This window comes from Labrus bergylta, chromosome 8 (assembly GCF_963930695.1).
Source record: "Labrus bergylta chromosome 8, fLabBer1.1, whole genome shotgun sequence".
Classification (NCBI taxonomy): domain Eukaryota; kingdom Metazoa; phylum Chordata; class Actinopteri; order Labriformes; family Labridae; genus Labrus; species Labrus bergylta.
Genome location: NC_089202.1, coordinates 8,196,820 through 8,222,052, shown reverse-complemented (window position 1 = coordinate 8,222,052; position 25,233 = coordinate 8,196,820). Strand labels below are relative to the sequence as shown.

The window sequence follows — 25,233 nt, the reverse complement described above, 5'->3', positions numbered from 1 at the left end:
CTTGTTATGCAACCAGCGGGTCCATGGGAGAATAATTTTGGATGAAACTAATCTCACATCTCCTTCCCTTATGTTCTTCTCTGCATGGCCACTTTTCCTGAAGCCACACGCACACAGGCACACACACACGCACACATAAAAGTGAGGCACACACACTTAATTTCAATATATTCACACAGAAAGTGCAGCCGAGTTGGTATTTTGTAGATTTTAGCCATAGACTGTGAAAAGATTTTAGCCAACAGTGAAGGTAAAAAATTAGGCTGATTGCGGGTGGATTCCTCTGTGGTCATTTTACTCCCTTAACAAACACACATATGCACACACACATGTGCAAACACCCCTGCACATCTGAAAATGTTGCACACTAATGCCCACTTCTGAATTTTTTTTTTTGTATTCTTGTTCCTGTGAGGACTCATGGACCCAGGATAGTAAGAACAAAGTGTCTCTCCCTCTGTCTCTTTTTTTCCACACACTCTTACTCTCACACACATTCATACATGGTGACGATGATCCTTCCCAGGGGGATTCAGAGGCTACACTGATGAGGAAAAAGAAAGTCCCAGCTGAAGACAGTCTGAGATAAGAAAGAAGGAGCGAGGGGATAGAGAGGGAAGAGGAAAAGAGTGAGAGATGAGAGGGGGGGGGACTAGAAATTAGTCTTTAATGGGGGAAATTGCTGAGAGGTAGAGAGATAGAAAGTGAACAGGAGGAGACCTAATGAGAGCGGCTGATAGGCTGATATTGCGATGACAGTGAGGGTTAACTTAAGACTAACAGAGAGACACCAGCTCACCACTACTGCTATTTAACAGTGATCAGCAGGGGAACATGGTAAAATAGCACCAAAGTGTGGCTGCCATCGAGTTTTGTGGATCTGTGGGGGTTTGAAAAATGCTTAAATACGTAACCAGGCATTTCAACTTTAATTTGAAATGAAAAGACATGAACACTGACTTTTAAATCCATAAAACAAAAGTGATGCATCTACTTTTATTCTTGAGTGTAAGCCATCTTCTATGATGTGTGAAACTGTGAAACATGAGGAGAAAGATCAAGAGGAAACATCTGATTCAACTAATAGGAGAGATGGTACACGTCTCCTGGGAGGGCCGTATGCGTCATGGTGCGCGTACATGTTCAGCACACTGCGTTTTGTGAAGTCTGTGTGAGTGTGTATGTGGGGGAGCTTGCATGTTTTCAATGTGCGTATTTTGCTGCATAACAGACAAGCTTTCATGGAAACTCATTAGCAAGATGGAGAACAAATTCAGCTAAACTAGTCAGCGATCACTCTCCTCGGCAAGCTGCAGCTGATTGACATTTTCATAAACTTCTCCTAACAGGAAGGATCACAGTTCAAGTCCAGCCAGGTCAGAGGGCATCCACTTTATTTAGGTGTCCTCTGTGCAAGATGATGAATCTCTGCTGGCGCTGTTCTATGGCTCAGCATGCAGTCTGACAAGCCCAAACTGAATGCCTATAGGGATCAATCAAAGTCCTTCAGATGTGCCACAGAGCTCACTTGCAACAATAGGAAGTGTCATTGTGGAGAGGAACTGAAGAATTGCACATTGTCAATGCACAAATCCTCTGTTTAAGTACACTGTTAAAAAAAAAACACACGCTTGCAAGAAGGGCTGAGCAACTTATCTCATTTTGAATCCTTATTGTTAGATGAGCATTTGCTATGAATGAAACAGAAAGTCTGAAATTATCACAATACATTATTAAATGTAGGCAAGCAATGCTTTCTCACTCAGCATGCTTAAGGTTTAACCTTTCAATGGAGGCCTATTGGTAGAATGGCCATGTCTTTACACCATCTAGATGCAGTCAAATGAAGCTGAAACTAGATTATCAGGTACCCTCAGATTAATTGGTACCAATTTTGTGGTGAAAAAAAAGACTTTTTGTCTTTATTTTGGGTTCAGCAGAAACATTTCGCAACACAGTTATTGTGTAAACCACTAAGAGCAGCAAGAAAGACAAGAACTGTGGATTATAGATCATATGAACTATGGCTGTTAGCCAACAACACAGGTATATATAGTAAAGTTATAATTGCTGCGTTTAATTTGATGGTTTCAGAGTTTTGTTGCTGCGCGTGCTGTCTCACTGCAAGGTTGAAACTAAACAGAATCCTCGGTAATGTTATGTTTTCCTACTCTGACAACTCAAAATGTGTTCAGTTAAAAAACGCCCACTGGCCAGGTGTGTGGAGGAGAGAAAGTATGCAAGACTTGAACTTTTCTCTCAAGCTTTCATTTCTTTCATTCCACACATAACAATTTTTTTGTGTGCACAGCTGAACACCAACACCACAGATTCCTCTAAGAGAGCAACTTGCCAAAAGTGTGTGCTGTAACTGTACGATTAAATTTCAAACAGACAGCATGTGTACCTTTACCTGCCTTCTCTGCTCATATTGACACACAAGGGTAACTGCTCCTTATGTTCACAGCTGTCCTAGTTCAGTCCATTACACTGTTTAGTTTTCCTCCCATTGTTTGTTTTTGTGAATGCAATGAAGATGGAAAAATTAGTCCGTCCATGGGTGTGTTGTGTTTATTTTTTTCTCTCAGCATACAAAGCAGCTTGGCTTGGAGAAGTGTGTGGTTCAGTTAATTTGTTTTAAGAAATTAAACTTTCATTCCTAACTTTATGACATAGTTTCACAGCCAGATATTAAATAAAAAACACTCACCTCTCATAAGGGGAGGTCGGATTATTTATTAACTAGATATGAGCGGGATGTTAATTGTTCCCATGTGTTTATGAAATGTAGAGTAGGTAGAACAGAGCAACCCCAAGGTTGCTAAATAGATTTTCACTGACCTCAGAGCAGAGCATCCTGTTTTAGTAATGAGTTGTGTAGAGAATACAAAGTAACTCTTCAACATTTGATAATGGGATGTGAGAATCTGAGCCTTTGGAGTTCTTATTAGTTTATATAAAGTAAACTCCAAAACAATGTCAAAAGAAAACCCTTAAGTTGATGGCATTGATACTTTACTAATTTCTGCTCTCATATAGTTGGGTGTTTAGATTGTAATTCCTAGCTGGAAATGGTAAATAGTTGACTTATGTTTAAACTTTTTAGTGTATCAATTTTCTTTTGACTGTCACTACCAAGCTAGTTACAAAATATTTTGCTTGTTGTTTGAAATTGCTGCTTGCTGCTGACTTTCTGTTATAAACTGTGTTTTGTCGAAACATGTGCCTGGTTAATAAGGCTAAAGAGTCAAAAAGTCTGGGGGATGCCTGGTTGCACCTTTCTAAACAGAGGCTGAAGTTCTCGAACAAGGCGGCCAGGGTTCAACTCCGACCCTCTGCAGTCTCACTCTCTCATCCCTTTTTCTGACTCTATCCACTGACCTCTACCATAAATGCATAAAAGCCCCCCAAAGATAATCTTGAGAGAAAAAAAAAGGTTAGTATTTTTTACCAGATAAGGACCTATTTGAACACACCAAATTAACATCTGTTGTTATCCTGGGAATTCTAGTCAGTGTAGGAGTTGAGGGCAAACCATGAAGTCAGGTGACTGAGTATAAAGAGCAAGAAAGTCCACATAAGGAAGAGGTCTCCATGGATGGTAAACACACACACACTATTACACATTTAGAGCAATTAGAGTGGATATCTTAAATTTAGTAGCCAGTGTACTTATTAAACCCAAACCCATGATCTTTCCCTGAAGCTAAATAAGTTGTTTTGTTGCTTTTGCTTATGTGTTTGTTTGCTTATAGTGGGCACTTTACAATGTCGTATGAGTTGTACTGGGAGTCTTTGACAATTTACCCTTTTCAGTCAGGTGATAAGTTAATGTGTAGCTTAACCAAATGTAGTTTAATCACTTCCTTTCACTGTTGACATTGTGTGGGTAGTCCTTGAAAGGTAAGCTAAAAAGACATCCTCCTCCAAAGTCATTAAATGCTGAGTTTTGCTCTTACAACAAGCAGAAGCATATTTTGTATAGGCCCAGAGAAATTTGAAGGTACATTAGCTTAGCTATTATTAGACAATCCCTGCTCTGGTGGGAGAAAACAGTCTGGGTTAAATCTGGCAGTTGTTACAGTCTCAGCAGAAACACACCAGGTTCAATTCAGCCCAGTCACACTGCGGAAGAGGAATTTACTAATTTGTACAAGTTCAAGTCCAAAACTCCTATAAATAAAAAGAAACAAAGAGATTGAGAACTAAAAAAGTCTGAGAACAATAGAGAACATCTGTCACACTTCAGCAGACAGGATGTGAGTCAGTGTCCTGTAAGCGCTCCTGTTGATCCCTTAACAAGCTGAACCTGTCATCACCTGACATCTGGATGGGTTTGTGCATGACTTTGTGAATGTGCTGCTGTCAGCACTGTGATGTACAGTGTGAGTGTGTGTGTCGGGGGGGTCTATGAGGATGGCCTATTTCAATATTTACAGTGTGGGCATGTTTGTAATCAAGTTTAGTCATCAGCACTGTAGTCTAGACAGTGTGTGAGCGATGGAGAGAGAAAGAGATTGTCAATGTGTCTACCAGCTGTCTGTTTATGTCATTAGAGAAACCATCATCTCCTCCACTACTGTTTGTGGACTCTGAGTCAGAGCGGATGATGATGATGATGATGATAATAACAACGACTGAGGTGATTGTTGTGGCAAGGATAATAGACAGAGTCATTCATTCCCCTCCTCTGTGAATGATTATTCAGCCTAAACAAGCAGAAACAAAGAGGCAAAGCTCATCTGTATTTTTTTCAGTTTGCTTTGTTTACTGACACAACTTCTCCAGGTGTAACCATTCTGTTTTTGCATTTATTCTTTTGTTTTTCCCAAGATTCCCACAGACCCCCTGTGACATCATAAAACTAGCTGTCGGACTGTGACTAAATAAACCATTTTAATTCTCCAATTAGGAATTTGAAGTTGACCAAAAATGACCCCGATAACAATAGGCTAAGTGTGTTTAACTGTTATGCTGCTTTACAGATTACTGTTGCTGCAGATGAACTTCCATCATGCATACTTTATATGGATGTGGTTTAGAGTGAGTATGGTGGTTAATGTTGCAATTTTCTATTTCAAATTAAGACACATTAAACACAAAGGGGTCAAGTTGAAAGACTAATCTCTTTGACCGATTAAGTAACTGCATGCTAACATCCTTTTGCTAAAAGAATTGGCACATGCTACTCAGTGAACTGATATCAACGGAGCGTGATAGCAAGGACGTTTTTAACGAAACCTGTAGCCCCTCCTTGATGCTTCTCGACCTTGCAAGTAGCGCTATAGGTTATCTCTCCAAGGAGTTGGCCTGTTAGCAAGCTGTTTGAATTTTTTTCACATTTGCTTTTGTGTTTTTGTCAAGATGTTAAACAGCATAACTACAACACGAGGTAGCCTTTTTGTTTTCGGAATTCTACACGTAAAAAAAACCCAAGTTAGTTCACTTTAGTTACTTGAATCCACCAACATCAGCGGTGTTTAAGCAAAGACTTTTATCAGATCAGTTTCTGGAATACTACCTTCTTTTTTGCAAGTTATGAAGTTGCAACGAGCTGGTAACTCTTTGACATGAATTTCAAAGGTCAATGTCAATGAGTACTTCAACCTATAAAATTTAATTCCTTCTATAAAAAGGATCTCCGCCCGAGTAACGGCTTATTTTTCAGTGAAGGAGATATTTGAACTGTTGAGATACTGCTTCAAACCTCACAAAAAGATGCCTGAAGAGTGGATTTGTAAGGGTCTTTTGTGCTGCTGAAGTATCCAGCTACCTGCACTTTGCTTAAAAGAAGTCAAAGACTTCATTCTGCAATCAGAGGAGCCTTTTTCCTCTTTTCTAACTCTTTGCCCCGGTCTGTTCTCTTTTTTTTTCAGCCTCCACTTCCTCTCCGAGAGACTCAAGAGGTTTCTTTTTGCCTCTGGTTTATTTTCCCACCAAATAAAAAAACCTTTTAAACATATGGTAGAAAGCCAATGGCTTCAGATATCATTAAATGCTGCTAAGGACCATTAAGTGAAAAAGACAGTGTGACACAGAGAAAGTAATTACAGCTGATGTTATAGAGTGGAGAGTATGAATGTGCGTGAAAGGGGTCGAGGTTGCTCGAGCACACACGCTGAGGAATGTGACCGAACAAGTGTGTGTGAGTGTGTGTGTGTAGTCACTGTGAATGACAGTGGTAGAAACAACTGAAATATGTAAACTGTTGGCTTCAGTGTCAACCCGAACAAGCTAACACATCTTTAGAAATAAATTGCATCAATTTTGGGTAAATGTTTGAGTGAATGGTGTTGGGACAGTTTAAAATATCATCAATGGAAGCGAATGGTCTTTTTCACTGGTGAGCTGAACAGCTGGTCCTTGGTGATATGATGCCATTCAGACATCTGCATCATTGCTAATGTTACTGTTTCCACGTTAGGTTTAGAACTTGAGTCGCACAGAAACATTTAGTTTGGTCTCTATGTGCAGTCTCACACTTAAGCAGAAAAATGGAAAATACATTTGGACAGATGGGGGAGGGCTGCAGCTCATTTGGATCTTTTTAGTTGAGTTATATAACAGCAAACCAGCTGCTTTCCAATGAATGTTCAAGTAGTGCAAGTCCAACCCTCTCCAAGTTCTCCTCATGTTATTGAGGTTATTGCGCACAGTTGGCCGTGTTACAGAAAAAAACAACATGACCCATGGGAATTTACACACATTTACACACTTCCACTGTGATGATCACATGGACTCCACCCGTTTTATTTTCCCTTCTGCTGGAAACACTCACTGCTCTATTTCTGGTCCCAGTGACGCTGGTCAATGAGTTTACATTTCCCCTCTCCAGACTGTCTCAGTGAATGTTAACTGAAAGTAAATCACCCGCTAAATATCATGCTTGTGTAAAAGATGTGTTGGATTTGCCTCTAGTGTAGTCACTACAGACAGTAGACTGTTGATTTGAAACCAAAGAGTTGTAAGGACAGACTTGGAAACTGAGCTGTTCAGCCACAAAATCACACTATGCTTAAAAATTCATTGAGTTTATGTTAATCTCGGCCTCGGCTCTGTCTGCATTTGGGCTGTACAGTAATCATCATTTTTTCCCATAAGCAGTATACAATGATAAATAGTTCAGCAGAAATACTTATATTCTAGATTCGAAAATCACAGCTATCTATCCTCCATATATGAAAGACAACCAATCAATTGTAGAAATGGTGATTATTTTGTGTTTATTGCTTCTGCATTCTGTTTATTATGTTGATACGTCTTTCATTAAAATCTTGTAGAGTCCAAATCAAGATTTATAGTTGATGCCCCAGATATCATGGGGAGTGGAAGTGGTTTTCATTTATAATTCAGCATCAAATTTCAAAAGTTGATAGTTACACCCGCATCACCAGACGGATGATTGGTACTGATGAAGTTGTTGAATCATGCCTTTAATTATATTCCCAAACAGTTACTTTGTGATGCAGAGACTGTGTGGAAGTCTATCTTATTTGAACTCATCCATGAAGTCAATATTTGTGTTTGTTTCATGACAGAAATGTGCAGTTGAGAATCTGCTGCTTGATGTGTGTTACTTATCTGGATCCAGACTTTAATGCAAACTCCATCAGAAGGATAGACTGATAGAAGATGGGAAAGGAGGGGGAGTACAGGGAAACAGCTCTGTCTATGTCAGACTTGTGTGTAACCAAAAAAAAGACAAGATTACTTTGTGTTATTTTTTCATTTGTATTGCTTTTTCGTCTCTGAAACCAGTGTCAGACATGCATCATGACATTTTCAAAAAAAATGTCAGGACATTCAGGCTCTGATATTTTCCAAAATGTTGCCTTTACAAATGCACCTCACAGCAGGAAATGATCAGTTCTTGATGTGCTCTGACAATTCCCAAATACTCTGTAGGGTTTAGGTATAAGGGACCAGCGAGGTTAAGCAAAAGAAGGAGGAGGTTTATTCCATTATGATGACAGCTTGTTTCTTGGTTAATATCTCTACATATGTAATGCATTTCTGCTAAATGTGCACAACAGTGGAAAACAATATTATGACAACCAATAATAACCAGCATGAAACAGAAAAAAATCCCATCAACACAAATGATGTCATTAGCTTTCCCCTTACTCACCGTGACTATCACTGCTACACATTAGCTTTTGCAGACATTTTACTTGGAAGTCGTCAGGAGCACGTCCGTATAAAGTTGGTGTGAAAAATTCTGGTGTTTCAATTCACACCAGCAGCCCATCTGGATAGTGTCCAGACAATTTCAAGAGTGCAGCGCATGTATGAGATGGGCTTAAAACTTAATCCTACAGTAAATCTGACTTTGTGCCTTTTAGCATTTTCATAAATTCACGTCTCCTGACAAACAAAGACAGACAAGGTTGTCATCATCCAACTGCAGCGGATTCAATCTTCTCACCCCATTTGCTGAGCTTGTGTTGAACCTTGTTATGATGCATTTTAACAAACGGATCAGCAGTGTTTCAGTCTGTGAACACGACCTGACTGTGTGTGGCTGAATGGCATTGTAACTGCAGGTCCTTTGAGGACACTGTCACATCCCCACTGTCGACTCCTCATTGTTATGTGTCAGCCTGTCATCTCCTGTCCACAGGTTGGCGGTTAGGCTTGTTACTCCGTCTCACAGGGGTCTACAGAGCTTCTCCTAAGAATACTACACATGCTGGATTACAAATGCCACCAGCCATATGCCAATTATACACCACTCATATTGTGGGCTGTGCTAATTAAACAGCCAGTGCATACAGAGGATCCAGAACAATCAGGACCAAGAGAGCACACTGAGCACGCTCTTTATCTCTGCCTCTGTATTTCTGTTTAAAACAGAAAAACATTGTCCTTGTCGTCTCTCTGCTTCTTCCCTTCTCAAACCTAAAAACACAGGGAATTTAAAATAGCAATCAAACCTCCAGTGATTCTGAGTTTGACATTTACAAGTAAAGCTTTTCATTTTACTGTTTGGAAATGGGAGTGTCTGAGGTATTCTGCAGCATCAGATGGGACTGTCCTACATGAGGAAATATCGGATGATGTGGGGGTAGGTTCAGTGTTTTCCGGATTGGAAATCTCTGGATACTTTGTGCCTGTGGCTGCAGAGACAAGCTGTGAATCATTTAATGCAGTTTACAGAGTGAACGCTTTCATTTTGAAGAGATTGACTGAGAGCTGAAGACACACCAGAGTCTGTTTTGCCAATTCCAAACGAGCTGTTAGGCACATTTTTGTTGACATTGAAAGCAGAGAGATCCAAATGTTCCAGCTCATTATGTAAGGCAGACAAAAGTTAATAACTTAATCAACTTAGCTGATTTCTGTGCATTAAACCTCAACTAAATTATTTTGATACTATATCGTAAAAAGGTTTATATATCAATAAATCATCTATTTGCATTATTCAAGTCTAACCAATGGCCATACATTTATTGGATGGGGTCATAACTATTCTTTCAAAAGACAACAATGTCAAACCAGCAACTTTTAACAGCATCCATCAAAGTTCAAGCATCATTCAAACAACTGAGAGATCTTGCTGACAATTGTACTTTCTCTCTCCTGTCTGCTGCATAATCACAGTCTGTTAAACTAGCAAATGCCTCGGTGTACCACAATTAAAAAAAACAGTATCTATATGTAATTAGTGCATATTTCACTGTGTTTTAATAATTACACAAAAATGACCTGGCAATTGTCTGTTATGTCTTATTTTGTAGTCTGCAGCCCCTTCTTCCTTTGTTGTTTTCTTCTTTGGTTATTATTACATATTCGTTTTGCCGCCTCCCCTCTGCCCTTTTGTACAATTTGAGAAAATGATGCGGTGTCACAGCATCATTTGACCACAAAACACAACCCAGAAATCCACCACTGCTGTTGATCTAAGCTTCCGCGGCATCCTCACATCTTTCCTGTGAATCATTGTTTAGACAAACTACCTTCAGAAGAGTGAACATTTGAAACAGAAATAGTTGTATTATCTTTGAAATGCTCCTTACATGAGTTTCATATGAAACGATGATCATAGTGTAGGTTCTACTCAGATTTTCACATGCATTAAATAAGCACTGCTTAGGCCAGCAGACTCCTTTGTTCAGGACAGTCGGCCTTGTTGAAGATTAAATGAATGGGATTTCTTTTTAAATTCACATTTTAATAACTATACATTTTCCCTGATTTAAAAGGAAATGTTTCATTAATCATTTAATAGAAACAAGGTTTACCACATACTGTGAAGTGGAAAGAGAGGAAAGTAAATTGCAGTTTTTAATAACACTATGAAATGGAGATTTCAGTAAACTGCTGCTCATCTAACTATGAGACAAAACACTGTTGCAGAAATCTAGAGCTACATAAAAGAGTTTCCACCCGTATTTAAATCTCAAGATGTGCTTCTTCAATGTCCCTGTTAAATCAAACCTGAAAACCTCTTCTTCCGTCTCTTTTCAGTGAAGTACATGCGTGAGGCCACCCCTTACGTCAAAAAGGGCTCCCCTGTGTCCGAGATCGGCTGGGAAACACCTCCTCCAGAGTCTCCCCGCCTCGGCAGTCCCCCCATCACCTCTTCCTCTTCCTCTTCCTCCTCATCATCTGACCTCCCGAGCTCTCCCACCCAGCCCTCCCTGTCTCTGCAGGGCGACAGGAGGTGTATACCACTCAAGATGTGTTATGTCACCCGAGCCATGACCACAGCAGACCCTGAGAATAGGTAGGTGAGACAAACACACACACACACACACACACACACACACACACACACACACACACACACACACACACACACACACACACACACACACACACACACACACACACACACACACACACACACACAACATTAAATACGTGTGTAATATTTGAGCAGTGGAGTGTTCTGAGATGCGTCTGTCTTTTCATTCCCTCTAAGATATTATCCCTCTGCTTCACTCGTACTTATCGCTTTACATCCACAGTTATTCAATTAATTCCCATAATGTAGCCGTTTCATGTTTAATCGTTTTTTCAGACTTCGATTGAATCATAAGAAGGAGTAAATGGGCCTTTATCTGAAGTTTGAAAGTACCAGGAAACGACAAACAGGTTGTTTGTTTGGTGATTTTAGGGGATTTATAGGAAGTTAGAGAAAATATTGAATTTTGGAGCCTTATCCCGTCAAGTCAAGTTGCTTTTTTCTTGGGATATATATTTTGTTTTTATTTGTTCTCGCTTGTATATTTATTTTGTGTATAGAAGATTCATATCAGGGTCAGGGATAATGAACCTTACACTTGTAATATTTTTGCTGTGGGTTTTGGCTAGCTGATGTTTTTACTTTTGCCACAGCTGGACCAAAGAAAGAAAGACACAGACACTCATTGTGTGACCTCTTCAGGACAAACATAAAAGACACATCCCAACAGCAAATGATAAAGGAAGTGCTCTGAAAATAACACATAAGAAAAAGGAGAAGCTAAGAGTCAGGCCAAGCTAGCAAGGTGAAAAGAAAACAAACAGGATCAGCTGTGATCCATTTCTCCACTGGCTGCCACACAAGTGATTTAAAAGAGGCGGGGACATGCTCCATGATGGCTCTGCGTGTATGTACTGATATCACGAGACAGAGAAACATCGTCTCGTTTTTTATATCTTGAGATCTATTAGCACTAGATCTCGCCACACACATATTTGATATGATTACACTTAAAGTTGTTTTCCCTAGATTGCACCTGAAAGTAGTGACCCATCTAAGACACTAAAGCTGTCTCAGTTCAGGGACTGAATCCTTTGAAGGATGTATTTGAAGTGCGATTGAAAAACAGCAGTGGGTCCAAGGCTGTCCCAATTCAAGGCTCCTTCAAATGAGGTGGACAAATATGTCCTTCTTTTTCCAGGCATCAGGTGTATCCTTCATGGCCATACATATCCTGAGATTCACTGTGTGCCAATTCAAACGATGTGGTGGACTTTCAAGCGTCAGAGTAATACACTTTTTTTTTTTAAAGATTTATTTTGGGGCTTTTTGGGCTTTAATGGAGAGATAGGACAATAAATAGAGCTGGAAATCAGGGAGAGAGAGTGGGCAATGACGTGCGGGAAAGAAGCCACAGGCTGGATTCGAGCCACCAGCACCCCAAGAGTAATTCACTATTAAATTTAAGTAATCGTTTCAACTCGTGCAAAATGTAAAAAAATTGTTAAGGGTCTTGAAACTTCTAATTATCTTTAAAATAATAGCATAAGTTAAGCTGATGTTAGTTATGTTAGGTAGTTACAGTGTTTTCAAAGTTGCACCTCATAAAGAGATGGTGAAGGTGGAAACAGCTGATGTTGCTAACAGGAAGTCCTCGTTAGACCAGACGGTTTAGTTTCCGATCGGACTGAGCGGTTTACACAGGTTGTGAGGCTAAATTCTATCCTAACCAAAAGGGATTATAGCAAGACAGTTGGAAAATCATAAAAAGTTCATATTCACTTCTGCATAAAAACATGAATCTAAAGTTCAGTCAGAGTTTAGGTCGGCTCAAGTGAGGAAAAGGGAGCATTAGATGTGTTTTTCAGAGAGATATGCGTGTCATGTGAGGCTGAACTGCTCACAGACTTCGTGTCAATGTTGTCACAGGAAGATACTCCAGAGTTCAAATTCAAAACAAAAAAGATGGTTGACTAAAGGTTAACAAATTCCTCCTAGATCCTCAACATTGTGACAGAGAGAGACAAAAAATGTCTCCTGCTATCCTGATGGGATTACACAATACGGTTTCTTTCAGACTTTTAAGGGAGTTTTCAGTATTTCTAAAAGATAGACGTTTGAAGTATTGCCCTGATAATTCTCAGTCAGCAGGGGGTTTTCTGTTAGGAAATGCTGTCATGTTAATTGGTCGGTAATGTAACAAAGGCAGAATCAAACAGCATGGGGGCAAAAAGAGATTTACTGTTTCAACTTTTGTGGTGTCATCGTCTGTGAATATTTGCCTTCTATCCTAGATTTATTTCCCTCTGTTTCCCTCTTTCCAAGTCAATTCCCTTCCCTTGACTTTTTTTTCCTGCCGTCCCTATCTTTTCTGCTGTTTTTCAATCTTTTGTTATTGTTTGTGCTTTTCTGCCCTTTTTGTATTTTTTTTCCACTGTCCTCTCCCTTTTTTTCTTTGATATTCTCTGTGTGTGTTTTTCCAGCTTTCTCTGTTATCTGCGTCACTATGTCTGAATCAATTCCTTCCTTCTATCTCCATCCTCTTCACATGATTGTCTCTCTCTCTCTCTCTCTCTCTTGGTCTATTTTAAGCTTTCAGTCTCTTCTTTATCGTCCAACAGTGTCCCCGACTGCATATGTATAATAATTGAAGTGTGAGATAGTTGAACCTCACTAAACTTCAAAGCTTCATACCATGAGGGTGACATCAAAGTCAAGTGTTAACAGTGAGCAGTGACTTCAAAGTTTCTCTGTCTGTATGGACGTTGTTAGACGGCTCGCTGCTGGAACCGTCAAATGTAAATGCTAACGCTCACAAACAATCAGTAAAGACACTAAAGAACAATAAGAGTAACGCCAATGGTCGGATCCAGTGGTTCTCAGTTGGTTGGCTGTCATGTACAACTTTTTATTTCCAACTAAAGCTGTACTCTGTACCGCCTGTGACATTACGAGCAGCATAGTGACCCTCAAGGTTTTAGATCCTTGAATTGATTTTTAATAAATCCAATTGTATTTATGTAGAACAATTTTAAACTAAATGTGCTGTACTGAAGATAAAAACAAAATGCCAAATCATAACAAAAGCTGTCTCTGGACACTTAACATAAAGAGCAAGCCTAAAGAGTCCTCTTTGTGATGTGTGTGAAGTAGACTATCCACAATGAGCAAGCACTTTAAGGAAAACGTACTTCTTAGTGGACATACCATGATTGGAAGGGCCAAGAAAGTGGGATAGAGGGTGAGACAGAAAGACAGAGAGATGAACAAAAAGACACACGGACAGGGGGGATGTACACAAACAACAGACAAAACAGTTAACGATCTCAGGCAATGCTGACAATGTGGATTTAAGAAGCATCTGTTTGCCCAGCTTCAGGTAAAATAGAAATATCTGAGTCCATCGGGTTTGAACTCGTAACGCTGGATGTCACAAGTAGTCAGTGACAGCTATGAGCTGCTAGCAAGCATGTAACAGTCGTTCTGTGTCATGGGTTCATTGGATGAAGTATACGCCACTGAGTGCGGTATCAATGATTAATTTATGTTTTCCAGGAAATGGTAAACTGTAAAATATGAATGAGGAAACTTACAAAACAACTTTTTTCTGCCAGATAAAGGCCTAAGAAATCGGTGCAAGAAATTTGTGAAAAAAAATCACAAAACTACTTTGACCCATATAAGTTTGACATTTTTTTGGAATAAACTCTTTTTTTCGTTCTTGCCCAAATTACAAAAGAAAGTGGAAACATGACGTCTGTCGTGTGGATGGATCTGAAGTTTAGTCGGTGATTAGCCGACTTGCCATGAGGATTAGATGCCAAGGGGACAGCTGGGCTGAACAAAATATAAAATAAAGAAATAGATAAAATGGTTCCGAGATTTCATGGGAGGAGCGACCCAAAACTTTTTCTTGTCAAACAGCATTTGCATCAACCAAAATGTCTGTGTAGTTTCTTCAGTGTTTGCTTTAAACAACCATTTTGAAACTTACACCGCAACAAACGGACATTTTGATTTTGACTTTCACAAAACTTGGTTGAGCTATTAAACTTTTTTAAAGGCCCAACAAGTTGAACATTCACTTTGTTGGCTGTAACTTTGACTTTATTGTCCGGCCGGTTATGTACAGAATGGAAGTCAATAATTCATCTGGTGTCAAGCTGGGTTTTTGCTTCACACAGATAACACAGTGTTTTGTGGTTTGATAGAGCTGGAGGGCAAATTCACAAGCACAGATAAAGCCAAATTCACCTTGACCAGCATGTTTTTTTACCGTATGAAACTCACTTCCTTATCCTCTTTGGCCAGGACAAATTCCCCTTTGACTCTTAGTAAATGTTTAGTAAATGTTTAAATGAGAGGACACCCACGCTGAAATGTGCTCTGTTATACTTCAACCATAAAATTCACATTTATAGTGTAAAATTGAATATATCAGAGAGTGAAGGGTAACTCTAAACCTACTCCCCTTGTTCCTATTATTTTGGGTTGAGAACTGAAATGGTTTAAGAGTCTTTATGTTAAGAGACATGAATATCTGGTTAATCTTTTTCTATGAGACTCGCTAAATGTTGCTTCCCTCTGAGGGTTTCTGTCTTCATCTCAGCAGATGTTGTTTAAACTGTGTTAAAGCCGGCGAGGACAGACAGCAGACAGGGGAAATGAGGGAAGGCATACACGCACAGAGATGACGAGAAGTGATGGAGAAGAGGAGGACTTGGATTATCCTTAATTTAACTAAAATGCCATGAAGACATTTTCGACACCCTCTACATTTTGGTGACAAATTAAATGTAGAGTTATAGGATCACTCTCCTATTATTTAAGGTGTAGTTTTTATATGTTGTGAGAAGGAGCAAGAGGTAATGAGGTGGATGGAGGAGAAATTGTAAATGAATTGAAAAAGAACAGGATATGTACACATTAGGAAAAGAGTGAATGTGTGCCTCTTGAATTTCCAAATAGAACAAGTTTGGTCGTGTCACAGGAGATGCTCGCTTCTTGCTGAGGCAGGAGGTTTCTCTCAGTATGATTGGTTTCCAAGAGTTTAACCTTGACAATTTCCTGAAAGCATGAAAAGAGAGAAAAATCTGTGGTCCAATTTTTCTATTTTTCTCTTCCCCAGGTCTCACCCAGGTCAGTGGTATGCCTGCAGTATATGACAGAATAACACACATACTGGTATAACTCATCATTATGTTAATTTGTGTGTATGATACAAGTACACATCTCTAATTTCCATCATCTCTCAAACACAGCATTAGCAGTTTAGCTTCAGCTTTATACAAACTTCAATAGATTCCACATATCTCATACATTCATTTCAGCTTTTCAAGTGCCAGCTTTTTTTCATCATGGAGACTCACACTCTGCTATTTCTTCAGAAATGATGTTCCCTAGTTTTTTTTTCATGTATTACACTTACACAAAGAAATATCTTCCCAACGTTAATGTTGTCTCCAGCATCACATCTGAAACCTTAAAAAGCTGCAGCGTCATGCTGGGGGGTGTAACAAATCTGTAAAGGTGAACTACTCCATTTATTCAATGTATTACTTTGAATTTATATCTATGTTACTGCAAACATGAATAACATTCAGTAAGAACTTTGAAGTTGTTTCAAAATAACATAAACACTGTTGAGGGGGATCAGGCAGTTCTGAATAATGGTGCTGTGCTATATTTGAACCTCAAAGGAAGTCTGCTGTACTTTTAGAGGAGTCGCACTTGAGACTGATTTAATTCATGGAAGTAACAATTTTAAAATAATGAGAAGCCTTTAAACTCTTCTTGTGACCTGTCTGGGTGAAGACATAATTTTATTTAAAAATTGTTTTTGAATGACATAATAATAACATTTACAGGGTAAAATCTTATTTTTTGGCCTACATTTTGAGAGGACTCTACAACATAAAAAAAAAGTATATTTGTCATGTCAGTGTCATTTGAAAATAGTATTCCAAAGCCCAAGGTCTAACTTGCAATTTCCTTCTGAAGAATTTCTCTTTAGAATCAGAATCAGAGTTATTGGCCAGGTATGCTTACACACACAAGGAATTTAACTTCAGTGAACTGTGCTCTCTTATGTACAGGTACAACATTAAATATTAACAATAAACATGATAAGAAAAGACTAATATTTACTCGACTAAATATGAAACAGTGCAGTAGTGAATAGTGCAAGGACAAGATATCCGTTGCCAAGACTTGAAACTTTTTTTGGACATATCACAAAAAAAAAAAAAACAGCCCTGGTTGAATCCTGTGTGTGCAGCAACGATTATTTCACTTTCATCTGGCAGTCAAAAGGCCAAAACAAACAATGAAATGACTGAAATGTGTTCTTGTTTTCTTACATTTTATCTACTTCTAATATTAATTCCAATAGTCCTTCGTCTTGTTTTGTTTATCAAAAAACAGCTTTCAACTGAATTGTTGCATCTGTACAGAGTTCATCTGTTCATATATTCATATATATATATATATATATGTATATAGATTTATAGATCATCTGGTCCATGTGACCCCACATGTAAATGCTTTGTATCATGCAAAGTCACTTCACTTTATTGCCGGAAATGCCATAGAACGTTTCCTCTGTGTCTGCTCATGAGAGGCAATTGCTTCTATTACACACAATTTTTCTACCAGACACAAATCTGGCCCTGTATTCCCCCATGCCAACCCCTTCCTCCCCCTCTGCTCTCCCCCTGGCCTGTCCTTAATCAACTTCCCTTTTAAAGGCAGCAGTTGTATTTTTAACCCAGACCAGAGAAACACCTGGAGCGGATCAAGACGGTGCCCCTTCCTCTGAGGGTTTAATGGAAAAGCAGATTCATCACATTCACCGGGGTTTTTCTAGATCCCCAGGGTGCACTGTATGAATAAAAAGAGCTGCAAAGAAAGCGTGTTTGTAGAAATGAAACCACCCTGCTTTTAGAGTAGTTTCTATTTTAAATCAGCGAGAGCTCCTGGAGGCGCTGTATTGTTTCAGAGTTGGTGGTAAAATCTGAGGATCAAGAATGTATTTCCATTCATGTTAGAATTTGAAACTTAACTCTACTCCTTGAAAATTGCCATAGGTGCATCTATACTTTACTTTTTTTACTGTGACCATTTTCATTTACAATTCAACTGTTTTCTGTAGACATGTAGTTTGAAATTTCGAATGTCTTCCTATAAGATCTTTTGAAACAACACTAGTTGGACTATCCTTTATTACAAGACTAACACAAGCTCTTAAAATGAGAACTTGTCGAGAGGAGAGGGAAGTGTGTACACAGGAGGTGAGGGGGGAGCTGAGGGATGAAAGAGGTGTGTCTGAAGAGGTCATTGTTTTGGTTTTAAAATCTGCTCTGAAAGTGGCTTAGTGAGGCTTTAAAGCCGACACATTGAATTTTAGTTTTGGCAAATCAGAATCTTGAGATATGCCAAAGATAGCACTGAAAGGATTTGGCCAAAGTTGCTGGTTCAGGATTTCTGATATTGTTTGAAAGAACAATGTCCAAAATGTGTCCAAAGAGGGACATGACCAATACATGTTTGGTTGTAAGCCAGGAGTCCCTTTACAGGGTCAACATCAGCGTATGATCGAGCTTGTTTGGTTTTAAATTTTCAAAGAGCTAAATTGCACAAGAGCGTGTCAGGCACACGAAGAAGAAGAGTGGATGTGGTTGTTCCCAATTTACTCTACTAAGGTTAAATATACCATAAGGGTTGGCTGGATATTTTATAATAGAAACATAGTATTAAACCATGTACATAATGACCTGTAAAAATCTAAGAAAATGTGTGCAATAGGCTTCTTTCAACTTTAGCACCATAATATTATGCTTATTAAATGTATTTTTATTTCTAACTGCCGAAACCATGGATGTTTTTTCAAAATTGGAAACAAAATCTCAGCATTTTTCCACACTGACGATTTGTTTACCTGTTAACCTTCTGAGTCAGACATAGTTTTTGTTTCTAAAAGCAATTTCACTCTTACTTTGCACCCTCGCTATTGAATCATTGTTTTCTTTCTCAAAAAGATAAACCAACATTTACCCTCTTTAGTATTTTATTCACTGGTTTTCCTCTAGAGAGAGGAACACTAACTGTACCAACGCTTAAATATGTCACACAGCTTTATGCACTGTAAAGGCAGCATGTACCTTTTTAAAATTCATGTTCACTGAGCACATAATCAAAGAGCCGTTCCGTGAGACAGAGGAGCATCCTACTGATGCATTTCTCTGGAGGACATAAATACTCCCATATGATGTAAGAGATTAGTTATGGAAATTCAGTGGGAGAGAGCATTGTGTCATATGGCCCACAGAGGATGCATGCACAATTGACCTGAATGGATTCAAATTTCAATGCACTTCATGTCATTATCCCAACTGGATGCCCATTTTTAAGTAGATATGGAAACTGAGCATCTGCTGTGGCTGAAACCTAAAAGGACTGAATTTGGTTTCTGGAAGAAGAAAAAAATGGAGTCAAACTGAGTCTGGTCTGAGAACATCAGCAATATATTTTCAATATTCAAAAAGAAATGTATTCATCGTGGGTTGTGAACCGTAAAAGTTTAAGAACCTCTGATGATAACATGAGAGGTTAAAGCCGTTCTAACTTTTCTTATCTCCTCCTCCAGACAACTGGAGTTGCACTCCCCCGACGCCAGGCACACCGTTGTGCTGCGCTGCCCGGACCAACCATCTGCCCTGTCCTGGTTCTCTGCCATGCACGCCGTCACATCCTCACTGGCACAGGTCTGTCTTTGATTTACTTTGGTTTTACAGGTATTATTCATTAGTGTGTCCATAAAATGAGATATTTTAATGGTCACATACTGTGGCCATGATTCAGCCCCCTCTGAGCTGCTTTGAATCTAATGCTTCCTGAATGATCATCTCTCCTAAAAATGTGCCGTCCCCACACAGCGGGCACTGGCAGAGGTCATCCAGAACACCGCCAGGATGGAGGTGGCTGGCAGCAAAGAGATACGACACCTGGGGTGGCTGGCAGGGAAGGTAGGAGTGTGTTTTTGTGTGTCTGTGAATGTGTCTGTGTGCTTATGAGGGTGCATGTTGAAGGGATAGGTAGTGTAAAATGCTTTATAATTCCCAACTGTACCATTTTATGTGTGTGTGTGAGACACCCTTTCCTCTAAATTTCTCACATTTTTAATGGGGTACCTTCGCTGTTGGTGTGCAGGTCTTTATGTGCATGTGAGTACTCTTGTTCTATCTTTATGAGGAGTTTTATTAGGAGTTTTTTTATTTAAAGGCTGGATGATTTTGGAAAATTAGGACATTTTATCATTAAAGAGCCATTGAAAGGTTAAGACTTGGTTTTTGGATTTTTGGATTTAATTTTGTGTCCACGTCATATGAGAAATTGGCTATATTATAGACATGTTTTTTATTTGAAACATTTACATGTATTTTATATGGATCAATACATATGCCCTGTCTTACATTTATCATTCTATCCAATATTATAATCTATAATTGTCTTTGTTATTTTGTGAACTTATTGTCCATGTCCTCTTGAAATATGTTAGGTGACTGCATGAGAGAGAGAGAGAGAGAGAGAGAGAGAGAGAGAGAATGGTCACAGGTCAGATTCAAGCACAGGCCGCCCACTTGGAGGTCTGTAGCCTCTGTACACAGGGCACACAAAGTTACCACTAGGTCACTGTATTTTCTGATTTGACCAATTGATGCGTGTTAATGCTATGAAGTGGATTTTGAGGTCTTAAAAGTTCCAGAAAGGGCCTTTGGTTTAGTTTCTGGACAGTACAGAGCTTGCTGCTTGGCGTGTGGTTTTGATTGTTAAGGTTAAAACGATCAGTAACCGTATAGAATAACAAATGTGTTTGCATCTGTGTATATACAGGTAGCTTTGTTGGCATGCATATTCTTGTATAATGCATGTCTAGCACACACGTTTGAAATTCACACAAGCACAAAGGCAGGTACAGCCCCATTTTTCTCTTTCACACAGAGACAAGCACACAAACCTGTGCAACACACACACACACACACACACACACACACACACACACACACACACACACACACACACACACACACTTGTACCTGTCTAATTTAGTCTGCATGAATTTGCCAGTATTTGATCCTTCAAATGCAATACAATACTGTTACTTAGCAACATATTCTCATTATGTTAAAAAAGCTGACCCTCGACCCTTTAAATCCCACGATGTGATTGGCTGAGGCAGAACTTCAAAGAACAGCTTAGGATTCCATTGCTGGGCTGCAGATAAGCTCTTATAATGAGAATAGTTATGGAGCATTGTGAAATAAAATACTAGGCTGTGTGTGTGTGTTATAAGTTAAAAGATTAACAATGTGCGTTTTGAACAGAAAGCGAGGGGTTTGCTCGCATAGCAACAAATCATCATGGATGTTAGGGTAAACAGTTATTAAAGAGAGAAATCAAACTGTTCTGTAGCAGTCTTGGATTAAATTGAGAGGTGAAGAGTGTTCTACCTGCTGATGAGTGAGTCTGTCACACATTAAACACACACACACACACACACACACACACACACACACACACACACACACACACACACACACACACACACCACTCTCTGAAAAAACATTAGGCCTATAAAGCAGCTCGCTGGCACACAGTCATTAATGTTACTGATAAAATCCATGCTTTCATCTAAAAGCCTGAGCCCAGTTTCAGTCTTTTGACAGATATAAAAGAGTGAGGCTATGATTAATTCTGCAGCAGCAAATTAATCAAGGTAGTGCTTGATTCCAATTCAAAATGAGCAACCTTGTAAGCTTGATTTATTGTTTACTTGTTCTGTTTAAACAAATTACAATCTTAATCAGTTGTTGGTTAATTCATTTTTGAATTTTAGAAGGGAATGAAATATTTCACAGCTCTAAAAACAAACCTGTTTATATTGTTGTGAATATATAAATGTTAATATATATATATATATAATTATATATGTATATTTCTGCCTCTGGTCAGACTCCAAAAACAATTTAGAGTAATTACTTGCTTGCTCTCTGATAATGTGTTAAAATAACACAAATAACCTAAAAAATTTACTTTTTTTATAGTAAATATCGGACTTAGTCGTGGCCCTGCACAGGATGAGGGTGTATAAAAAAATGAGCAGAAACCTTAAAGACTCATTGTTTCCCTGTTTGTGTTGCAGACGGAGAGTGAAAAGCAGAGCTGGAAGCCTGCGTTGGTCGTGGTGACGGAGAAAGACCTGTTACTGTATGACAGTCTACCACGAGGCAAAGAGGCCTGGCAGAGCCCTGCACACACTTATCCACTTTTAGCAACACGGTAGGTTGAGCCCCGTATGTAAACACACATCAGAGATACACACAGTATGTTTACACCATCACACATTTATGGAGAACATTGTGTTGTACCAGTAGAAGGATTTGGGATTTGAAAAACTAACACTAAATTTGATATTAGTGATTGTCCTTGAATACCACGACAAACAACAGGCTAAACCTGCAATACACCAGTTGCCTTTAAATCAACTGTTGTTTTTATTTTTTTGAAAATAGGGACAGTGCACATTAATGAACATAAACATGTAAATATTCCAGATTGTAGCCATAGGCACATTTCCACCTGTAGTCCCTTGGCAGGTTGGTGTTACACACATACACACATATAACCACAAGGACTGAAAATGAATGAATTTTAACATGGTAAACTACATTGAATATTATAAACTCAACCCTGTGTAAAACCAATAATTATAATGTATTCTGAAATCAATTTTATTTTTTTCTCCAATCTTTTTTTGAGAAATTGAGTCTGGAAAAATGTGTGTTCAAACTGAAAGATATGTCTAAAACTAAAGTGTACAGACGCTAGTTTTTACTTGTAGGATGTTACAACAGTAAAGATGGAGTTGTTCTGGCCTCCACTGTCACATACGATGTGGCATCACTATCAGGTAGACAAGCTTGCCATTTAATGCTTTTATCCCAAACCATCGTTCATTAGCCATCCAGAAAAAGTACAGGTTTCAGGGAAGCATCACGTGATGAGCACAAATATCTTCATAACAGAAATGTACTTCGTCATAATCAGATACTTTTTTTTATTAAAATAGAAAACTGTCTTGCCCTATACTTTCTGACATTAGTCTATGTGTTAATACAGTCTGGTTCATTCTGGCCCTGATCGGGGGTCGCCTCACTCTGGCACGGAGTTGTTCTTTGCCACACGGACCGGCACACGACTCGGCATTGAGACTCACCTGTTCAGGGCCGAGACCACCAAGGACCTGTCCCTGTGGACCAGACAGATAGTCAACGGATGTCACGCCTCAGCCGAGATGATCAAAGAGGTCACTACAAGTGAGTACTGACACACAGTGCGTTAACATTCAGATTTGGGAACTTAAGGTTCCTTAAAATTGATAAAGACATGTAAGCAAACATAGATGCTATAAAGCACACAAAAGATGTAGCTTTTGGTGAATGGAGTGTGCTTCACAGGTCACTGTGCTGGAATCTTTGATGCTTCCTCAGACGTGTTCAGGCAAGCTGCAGCAAAACACATCCAGAGAGATTTAGGAGGCTGCAAGGGAAACCACTGCCTAAGGTGTTGCTAGCCTTAAAATAAAGTCTGAACCCAGAGCATAAAGCAACATGTTAACACACACACATATAGACTCCTGAATCTCCTCATACACTGAGATAGAGGAGGGTTTGTAATAATTTGACAGCCATATGGAAGATGTGGACAAAGTACCAGCTATTTATAGAAAGGAATGCTATTCTTGTGTGTGTGTGTGTGTGTGTGTGTGTGTGTGTGTGTGTGTGTGTGTGTGTGTGTGTGTGTGTGTGTGTGTGTGTGTGTGTGTGTGTGTGTGTGTGTGTGTGTGTGTGTGTGTGTGTGTGTGTGTGTGTGTGTGTGTGTGTGTGTGTGTGTGTGTGTGTGTGTGTGTGTGTGTGTGTGTGTGTGTGTGTGTGTGTGTGTGTGTGTACTGTTTGGCATTGGGTTGTGGTCGTCCAGGGAATTCCAACAGATATCCCCTCCATCTCTCTCCCTCTTTTCCTCCCCCTTTCTCCCAGCACAAAATGTCCTGGGAACGGCTCCTCTCCCCTGGGTCCCCCTCCTCCCTCTATCCAAGATAACACCGTGCCAAATGAAGTTTCACTTCAAACTCCACTCGTACATAAAACAGCGTGAATCTAGAGGCAAATGATACACGACCCCACCCGTCCATCCTGGTTGTCAGTGATGTTTCTGCATCGTTTACCGCCTCCATACTCTTGTCATAAACTCTCAGAAATGGTGTCTGCACCCACTGATCTGGCTGTGAATGTTGCACTGTGATTAGCATAGCGAGGATGCATCCACTTCTGTAGCGCAGTTGAGTTAAATTTAACACTCAGAGGTGTTTGATGAGTATCAGATTTTAGATGTCACGGTGGTTAGAAAGAAAATTCAAATGTTAGAAGGACATCCTTTGTAATCCCATGACAAAACGCTGTCTAGACTAAAACAAGCTGCTCAGTATCGACGAGATGGAGCTGAAATGTTGCAGCTAAAAAAAAACAATGCAAAGTGAAAGGCCCTGCAGTCCCATGGTACACCCACATACACAATTTGGATGATTAGATTACAGGAAAGTGAGGGAGTGTGCAGACTGTGTTTGTTAACATCTTCCTCACTATCTGGAAGTTTTGTGACTACTTACCGTCGTATCATTCTTACTGGAGTTGTAAACCAGTTCACCCTCAGCCTGAGCAGGAGTCTAATTAACATGGATGTATTTCAACACGTATGCAGTGCAACACATCTAGGACAATGATGACGTTATACGGCACACTTGTAAGCAAAGGGTTTCTTTTTTTTTTTTTTACATCCAACAGATATGAAAACCATTCATTTGAAGTTGCTTTACTCACAGATTAAAATGTTAAGGCAGACTTTAGCAGCTACAGATCTACAACAGTCACATGTTGTACATAGTTGCTTTGACTTTTGCTTTCTGTTTTGACTTTTTTGTTGTTTTGAAGTCTGTTTTCAGAACTTTTTTTGTTTGTTTTTGTGTTTTACCAAAACAGCCAGTTGCTTAAGAAAACAGCTCAAATGAGGACCGACATTGTAAAGCTGCAGGCTGTAAAACAAATCCAAATAGGCAGAAAAAGGTTGATCCACTGAACTCCACAGACCCTTGGGCAACCTTTTCTATTTTCAGAGTCAAAATTGTTAATATAATAATAACAGCAGCTCTGAGAAAGAGTACTGAAGCACAGCATGATGTTAAACATGTTCATGATCTGAGTTCAGTGTTTAAAAAATGTTCCAACTTGCATTTCAGCAATAAAGAAAAAGTATGACGGAGGCTAACTGAATCTAGACCTGATTTTAGTGTAATTTGACTGTAAAACAAGGGTCAGAGGTTACACAAAATAAGACATTTAAACCTTTGCGTAATATAACCAAAATAGCACCAAATACCGGTAAAATGCCTATATATATATTTATGGCCATAGCGTTAAAGAGCACTAGGATGA

The 25,233-nt window shown here is 39.2% G+C and overlaps 1 protein-coding gene across 1 annotated transcript in view; it reads left to right on the top strand.

The window, feature by feature from the left end:
- sntb1 (syntrophin, basic 1) overlaps positions 1–25,233 on the top strand; it is a 40,446-nt gene that overhangs the window by 1,512 nt on the left and 13,701 nt on the right. The window contains exons 2-6 of the mRNA XM_020655468.3: positions 10,468–10,726; positions 19,332–19,449; positions 19,621–19,710; positions 21,888–22,024; positions 22,865–23,061. Coding sequence (XP_020511124.1) covers positions 10,468–10,726; positions 19,332–19,449; positions 19,621–19,710; positions 21,888–22,024; positions 22,865–23,061 — 801 coding nt within the window. The remainder of the gene's footprint in view (positions 1–10,467; positions 10,727–19,331; positions 19,450–19,620; positions 19,711–21,887; positions 22,025–22,864; positions 23,062–25,233) is intronic.